General features: G+C 34.0%; 1 protein-coding gene across 2 annotated transcripts; it reads left to right on the top strand.

Moving 5' to 3' along the window:
- The first annotated feature begins 572 nt into the window (after positions 1-572).
- On the top strand, positions 573-7,836 carry LOC114374856 (phospho-N-acetylmuramoyl-pentapeptide-transferase homolog). 2 transcript variants are annotated; one of them, XM_028332563.1, is made up of 8 exons: positions 577-910; positions 1,018-1,098; positions 1,675-1,892; positions 2,992-3,442; positions 4,067-4,131; positions 5,475-5,662; positions 6,516-6,724; positions 7,246-7,836. In XM_028332563.1, exons 1-8 carry the CDS (start codon positions 644-646, stop codon positions 7,429-7,431), a joined length of 1,665 nt encoding a protein of 554 aa, XP_028188364.1. In that variant the 5' UTR covers positions 577-643; the 3' UTR covers positions 7,432-7,836. The 2 variants fall into 2 exon arrangements, with proteins under 2 accessions (XP_028188365.1, XP_028188364.1); XM_028332564.1 differs by lacking the exon at positions 6,516-6,724 and having other exon boundaries at positions 573-910.
- Positions 7,837-8,277: the final 441 nt, after the last annotated feature.

Here is an 8,277-nt window from a genome sequence, read left to right as displayed (position 1 = left end):
TAACACGAATATGTGAATGTCAAATTTGTTGAATTTAATAAATAAATAAATAGATAATGTAAATTGTAGCTGGATCACGTTGGACATTTTAATTAGTAGTATATATTTAACAATCAAAATTAATTTTAACCGGAAACTCAACTTCACTTGCTAGCTTAGTGCATGTTTGTTTTATGGTTACAAATAAAGTTTGGAGCAAAATGAGATTTGTAAAAGAATCCAAATCCTTCTTTTTGCAAAACTAAATTTGGAGATCATTAGATTTATGTTAAAATTCGTATATCTATTTTAAAGGGAAAATCAAACATAATTTTATCCTCACATGGTATGAGCAGCTAACAGAACAAAACCACATAAAAAATCAAAGAATTGAGAACAAAAATAGCAAAAGATCTTCCCGTGACGGAATATGTGTTGGGTTAGACACACGTAAAGTGGTTCACACATATAGCAGAAGCGAAAGCCAGTCCCTTCTAATGCCAAACGCAGGCATAAAAGCACGTTTCCACGTGGCAATTGTTGGTAAATCCAACTAAGTGACCCTAGCAAGCAAAACGGTTTGGGCGACGCGATGATTTCGAAGTGCCGCCATTTGACAATTTCCCTCTCTGTTTATATAAAACGTTTATTTCCCTATCATAACATGGAATATGCTCGCGTCCATTCCATACCATTGCGTTCGAAGTTCATTTCCTGCTTCTCCTCAGATCTACTCCTTCTGCAACTCTCTCTCGCATCGCATTGCATTGCATCCATGCCTTCTCATTCTTGCATCCTCAACCACCACCGCCATCGCTCTCTCCCACTCCCTCTCCCTCTCCATCTCTCTCGCCGCAAACGCCTCTCTCTCCCTCCAACCCCTTCCCTCATCTATTCTCCCAGTTCCCGCTTCGATTGCGCCACTCTCGAGGTACTCTCTTTCTCTCTCTCTCTGCTCTGATCTCACTGTTTATACAATACGATTCCGTGATTCGTGTGGTTTAATAACTTATTTATCGTTCGATTCCTTCTCTGCAGTTACATCCGTCGATTATTCCGCAGAATGAATGCTGCTTTCCACGCAATGTTGCTCCTACGACTACGAGAGCCTTCGACGACGTTCGTTCTCGCTTCTCTGAAAATCAATTTTATTTTATTTTTCTGTAGTTTCACTGTGGCGTTACTCTTACTGTTCGTAATAGTACTCGTTACTCAGTGGAAGTGCTTGATGCTCTGAAAGTCTGAAAGCGTAATCACTTAGTCTCTAATTTTGAGTTTCAGAGATTATTACTTTCGATATCTAAAGAAACAATTGTATGAATGATGAATGCTAATATATTATTTTAACTACGTTGAGAATTTGGTGCTTTTGATGCTTAGGTTACCAGTGGAAACCGTTATTATGCGAATTATCTAGGTGAAATTCTAATTCTAATTGGACGAGGACGATGACGTAAAAGCACCTAAAGAACTGTATCTAAGTTTTATCCTTTTGCAAACTCTTGATTCTTTGACTAATGATAGTTGTGGAACTGATGTGATAATGTGCATACTTTCACACGCATATGTTGCAAGAGTTTATATCTGGAATTTAACTTAACGAGTCCCCTTTGAGGCTCTAGCAAGTCATTTTTCGTCATGAACCGTGTTTTATCTATGCTGATTCGGCGTCATGACATTTATTATCTTTTACAGGATTCGTTTGACATACCAATGCTTGATTATTGGGATGCTGATGATAATTCTTCTGCGTATATGCTCTCTTCTAGTGATGGGGAAGACAGTGATGGTGAAATTTTTCTTACTCCAGTGAATGATCTTGATTTGCCTTCTGTTTCGGCGTCAAATAATGATGCTCTAACAGTGGCTGCTCATCGTTTTGCAAATCTTGGGAGGGGACGCAAGAAATCTAGGCAAGTATGTAGAAACTTATGCAAATAGTTTATTTGAATAACCCTTCTTTGTCAATCTGAATATTTCATATATTGAAAAACTATTATTCTATAGCATAAGATGGTTTCTAGAAATTTGGCATGATCTATGTAGCACTGGCACTGCATGTTGAAGCTGTGTCCAAGTGTTAAACACATGTTGGACATTGACACTCATATAACATGTGTCCAACTCTCCATCTTGGTGTTGGAATAAGAAAATATTTTTTCCTGGCATCATGTTTGTACGTGTGTCTATGTCATGTCTAGTGTTCGTATTTGTTTTTGTGCTTCATAGTGCATTTATCAATATTATCAAAATAATAATGATAATAATAATGATAATGATAATAGCTCTTCAAAGACATGATGAAGATGAAGATTTGATGCTTAACAGAGATCAAAGGTGTGACCTAAATGAACATAAGATTTCGTTTAGAGTGTGTTTGGATGAAGAAATTTTAAATTCTCAGAAATTTTAAATTCTAAGAATTTCAAATACTTCAATTGAAATTCTTTTATTTTCAAAATTTTGTATTTGGATAAAAAAAATTAAAATTACAAGGATGAAAAAAATGAATGAAAAAAAAGAAAAAATATGATTGGTGTGCTAGTTATACGCATTCCTCTATGTTCACACCCGATCGATATTTTAGGAGTTAAGTGTTTCTTGAAGAAGAATGTAAGAAGAGAATTTCAATTTCTCACCTTTTAGAAGGAAATTGAAATTCCAGATTTTTAGTTATTTAAAATTATATTTTAAAATTCCAAAATTTTAAATTCTTCATAAAAAACATCCAAACAATGAATTCTAAATTACAGAAATTCAAATTCTCTGATAAATTACTTTTCTCAATTAAAATTCTCTATCCAAACACACTCTTAAGGTTTTTGTCAGAACTAGAAATGCATTTTAGTATAGTTGATAACTTAGTGCTTGATAGCCTTTCTTGTCATTTCACTTCACTTCACTTCGTACCCCATTGCCCGGAGGCTCTTCGCTATACTTAAATCCTTACAAATTTTCCTTTTATTTTTGTGGTGCTATGGTAACCCAGTTCAGGTTTTAATGTGTTTGCAGGACCAAACTTGGTATTTTCATCACTATGGGGCTTATAATCGTCTTGACATTACTGCTTTTGTATGTGGATTGGTGTGCATGGAGAATTGTTAGACTTCCCTTATCACCTTTTTACTTGACCCGCCCATTTCTCATATCAGCCATTTTGGTTTCTTTTGTCGGCTATGTTTGTGTCCCAATTTTTCGTCATTTTAAAATTATCCATGTAATCAAGAAACAAGGACCTGCTAGACATCACATGAAAAAGACAACACCCACATTGGGTGGTTTGCTTTTTATACCTGTTGGTGTAGTTGTTGCTCATGTCTTTGCTGGTTCCTCATCTATAGAAGTGTCTGGGGCAGCTGGAGCAACCATTGGATTTGCTGCAGTTGGTTTACTTAGTGATATATTAAGCCTCACCAAGAATCATTGGAGAGGTTTGCCTGCATTGACAGAAGTTCTATTGGAGGTGACTATTTTATATTTTTATTAGAAGCATTGTTTTTGGAGTTATAATATGCTAATTGATTTGTTGATTTTTAACCCCTCCCAAAAAATCCCATTTTGTTCACTCAGGGTCTGTTTGGTAGGAAGGAAGTAGGTGAGAAATTGGGTGGATAGAAATAGGGAAGGTTAATGACAATAAGTGAGAAAATATAGGGAAAAGAAAGGTGTTTGATGTAAAGATAACAAGGAAGAAATAGGGAAAAGATTATGGGGAGAAATAAAGTGAAAATACCTAGTGGGTCTCTCACCTTTTTTGTTCTACATGTCTCATTTCCCCTCTACCAAACACACTCACCTTTTTTATTACCCACCTATTTCTTATTCTCCAAACAAATGCTCAGTGATATCTTTCTCTTTACTTAGTCTCTCAGAAAACAGTTTTTGCAATCGAATCCCTCACTAGTACAAATATGCCTCAATTTTGTTCTTCTGCAATCAAATTTAGACAAGTGAGACACTAGATTGCAAAAGTGATGGGAGAAACTAAGTTGAAAATAAAGAAAAATTAGCAATAGGGTTTTTGTTTTGGCCAATGATTACAGATATGCTTTTCTTTTTATTAATCTGCATTTTTGATGCCACACAGGTAGCTGTTGGAACATGGTTTTCATTTTGGTTGGACATCACCAGTATGTCTTCACCCTATGGCATGTATACTTTCTTGTAACTCATCTGATCAGCATTTTTCTGATGGTAACTCACATATCTGTTCTCAAAGAATGCATTTCACAGACAGTAGCAAGCATGACTTTTTGCCCCTTCTAAGTTTGAGTTAAACCAATAATTAAAAAATGATATGGAGATTTTCTTTTTTCTCATAGGAAAAATACATTCAACAGTTTTTAAACTTACTTATCTGAAATGTTTAGTTGGATGAACGACATGAAAGGATTTTCGCTTGGTCATAAAATTTTGTATTTAGTATTCAATGTTCATTTGATCTACTCATGCAACTGAAGAATCCCAAACATGTTTTTTGGCTGTGGAACTAACTGGTCTCTGTTATCTTCATAAGTTCAGACTTAGTTTGGTATGTGAAAGTAATTTAATGTCTTAATTCAGACTTTCAGGATTCATTTTTATTTTTGATTTACTCAATTTTGAAATTAACCAAATTATAAAAAATGAAAGATTTGAAGTCAAATGCAGCAATCTTAATTTTTTGATAATACACCACACAGTTGAATTGCATTATTTATTATGTAGTGTTACAGGAAGTGTTGGGCAATGTCAAGTAAAAAAAATGAACATTTAATTTCTGTAGTTTAAGTTGCTTTTGTTTTTTGGTATTTTATCTTTTAGATGAACTGTCTCCACACTTCATAGATCACGTCAATACAATAATTTTTCCCTTGTTGAATACTGCATTCTGATATTTTTTTTCTTTTATTTTTTTTTGCTTACTACTAATATGCTTATTTATACGTATTTGCATTTTGACCTTTTGTCATGATACTGCATAGGATATTATACTCACATGCTTACCAGTGCTACCCAAAAGGGAGAAGAGAAAGTCTTTTATCATGTTGATGCTTTGTGATTGTGATGCTTTCTATTTTTTGTTGGTCTATGAGTATTCCATTGGTTGTTCTGAAAGTGCTCCTTATCATCAGAAGTGGAACTAGAAAATTTTAGTAGAGGTAGTTTGCTTTAAAATTTTAGATGAGGGAGGGGGAGGAGGGAATTTAGCTTTATGGGGGTGCATATCTAATAAACCATCTATAAGTTTTTTTTTTAAACTTTGGATGCACCCCCATTTTTTACCTATAAGTTCATCCCTGCTGGACATAGAAAACAACCAGGGAAAACTATAAAGTTGAAGTCTTGTAAGAACATTTTTTGTCTACAATCCTGTAAAATATAAAATGTAGATGACAATGCCCATAAGTGAGACTTCTTATTTGTGTGTTTATCTATTGTTAGGTTATCTGTATGATTGACTGGTAACAAATCACACACGTACCTCCTCCTTCATCTCATTTCCTTATATGCAGGAAGATGCTGGTTCCTCTACCTCTGGGCCTTGTGTACTTGGGACGATGTTACCAACTCTTGACTTCATTTTGTTTTGTTTCCATGGGACATGGTGTTAAATTAGCAGATGCTCTTGATGGACTAGCTGGAGGTATTGCTGCGTTGGCATTTACCGGAATGTCAATAGCTGTTCTTCCAATTTGTTCTGGTTAGTAGCACATTTTTAAATCAACTGTAGACTTTGAACACATCTTTAAGTCATAATTTTTTTTTCTTAATCATTTCAGTTCCACATTCAATCTATATGATCAATAAAAGGAATTAAAAAAAGAGTATATAAATTACAACAACAATAACAAAAGCTTACAAGGATCATACAACGTCATTTGGTTTGGTTACAGGTCAAATCTTCAGCTAGGTACCATGAGATCCCTCTCAATGTCTTTCTTTGTCTCCTCTTTTTTACAGTACTAATTTACTAAAAACCATGCAATTTACTCACACTGTTGCTTCTAGTGAACTTTGTACATATTGAAACTCCAAACCACCATAACCAATTTTTTGTTATCTTTTCCTTAATCATTGTTACACCATTATCTCCCTGCTTATAATCATTTGGTATCCTGTCCTTTCTTATGTGTCGCACATCTCATTCTGCTAGTCTCACCTTTTTCTCTTGTTCTTTTAGAGTCCAACATTCACTATCATAGAGTATAGCCAAAAACATGTATAGCAATATGATAAAACTAACCTTTGAGCTTGATATGTACTTGGTGATCACAAGTAATTCCCAATGTCTTTCTCTATTTTAGTCATCTCGCTTATATCTTGTGTGTGACATCTCATTAATTTTCCCATCATTTTGTATTATTGCTCCTTGATATTTCAACTGTATCAATTTTTACTTGATATTTCTTTAAACCAAGCAATGTTTCCCTACCAACTTTGTTTTCTTATCATGACTCTAAAAATGGTCATTTTTAGAACTATATAGAATGAATTATTACTTAAAACAATGACTTTCTTTGATAAATTTGTTATTTGTAAATATTCCAAACCAGATCTTGCTATATTTGGAGCTTCAATGGCTGGATCTTGTGTTGGATTTCTTCTACACAACAGATACAAAGCGTCTGTATTTATGGGTAATATTGGATCTTTGGCACTTGGCGGTGCATTAGCTGCAATGGCTGCATGTACTGGAATGTTCTTCCCGCTACTCATTTCTTCCGGATTTTTCATTGTTGAGTCATTATCAGTTATCATTCAGGTCTGTCCCATGCTTATAATGCTTCCATACATTAGTTTAATTTATTTTTTCTTGTGTAAAGCACACTCATTAATATGCTCAAATCAAAGGCATTCCTGTTTATTTCCAAATGAATTTTATGCCCCATCCACATTTCAAGTGCATGAGCAAAAAGATGTGATGCTTGTGCTGCATAGTCATAGGAGTGGTTGGTGACTCGGTGTCTTGAGTTGTAGGTTCAAGCCACGTTCTAAATTAGACAAAAAAATAGTGTGTTCCTTGTAGACAGGCATTTTGTATCTTTTTCTACTTCATGTCGTCCTCTGATTTAGGATTTGACTCCTTGAAACGAAGTTTGGAATATGTGTACTAAACTATGAAGTTAAAATCTCAACCGTAATGTTATAATTTCATACTTTATTTTCTAATATGCATCGTTCACTTACCAAATCTCTTGATCAAATTTTAACCGACATATGTATAAAATTTACGTATTCGTCATTTTATTTTAATATTTGATTGTTTTCTTTTCTCTATACCAGGTTGTCTACTTCAAGATTACCAAGGGCTTCCCGAGAGCATGGTGGTGGCGCTTTTTGAGAATCCCTCCCTTCCATTACCGCCTCCAGTTACGTGGGTTCAGAGAACCAAATATTGTATTAGGTGCTTATCTTATATCATCTGTTTTGGCTTTGCTTGGCGGCTATGTGGGTCTTGTTTCAGCATAACATTTGATATGGATCGGTAAACAACCCACACAATTGAACGGTTTTGAGGACTGTGACCTCCTTAGCAGAATGGGGAAAAGGAGAAGTCAGAAGATTGCAATCCATCCCTCTGGTTTCAAAATGCATCACACCATTTTAACCATAGCTTGTTATCATTATCACTGTTACAAATGCCGAGTCTACTGTATTGCATGAACAATATTCTTATCGGCGTTATAGCATTGACACCTTTCTCCACTGTTGCAGCATTACTTTACCAAATGTCAAATCTCCTCTATAACATGTGTGGGCCTTTATATTTGGGCGTCCTCGTTTAGTTTTCTTTTTTCTCAGCATGTTGTTCTTGATTCACCATTTAACAAAACCGTTACCATTTTCCATAAGGTATTCTTTACATATCTATAACATGATAGTTAGTAACTTAGTTGTCTCTGTTAATTTTCTTTTTTCACACACAAGGTTGAAATGAGTCTTTAAAGGAATCAAACATGAATACATGATTACTTGAATTAATTGCCCTTTAATAATATTTTTACATTTAATAAAACGTAACAAAATTTAAATCTAACAAAATGAATTAATTGTTTTGCATAGTGTACTTCCAGCACTTGTAATAAAAAAAATAGATATATATAAATCTATTTAACACAGTTATGAAATAACTATTTTATAAATATGTAAGCCTAAGGCTTATATTATTCAATATATGTTAAAAATATATAACTAATTGGTTATATGTTATATTTGTGATTTATGAACTTGAAACCATACAAATATTTTGTTGCGGTGAATTTAATCATAATTGTTATATATAAATGGGAAGAGACTAAATTAATTAAAAAATAA

The sequence above is a fragment of the Glycine soja genome, chromosome 11, assembly GCF_004193775.1.
Source record: "Glycine soja cultivar W05 chromosome 11, ASM419377v2, whole genome shotgun sequence".
Lineage (NCBI taxonomy): Eukaryota > Viridiplantae > Streptophyta > Magnoliopsida > Fabales > Fabaceae > Glycine > Glycine soja.
Note: the sequence above shows the minus strand (reverse complement) of the source record. Positions and strands in the feature narration are given on the sequence as shown.

Bases quoted from the DNA above. Each gene is read 5' to 3' on its own strand.
- LOC114374856 (XM_028332563.1), top strand. From the start codon at position 644: ATGGAATATGCTCGCGTCCATTCCATACCATTGCGTTCGAAGTTCATT. The intron at 911-1,017 runs GTACTCTCTTTC...CCTTCTCTGCAG, and splicing joins TCGATTGCGCCACTCTCGAG to TTACATCCGTCGATTATTCC. The intron at 3,443-4,066 runs GTGACTATTTTA...GATGCCACACAG, and splicing joins TGACAGAAGTTCTATTGGAG to GTAGCTGTTGGAACATGGTT.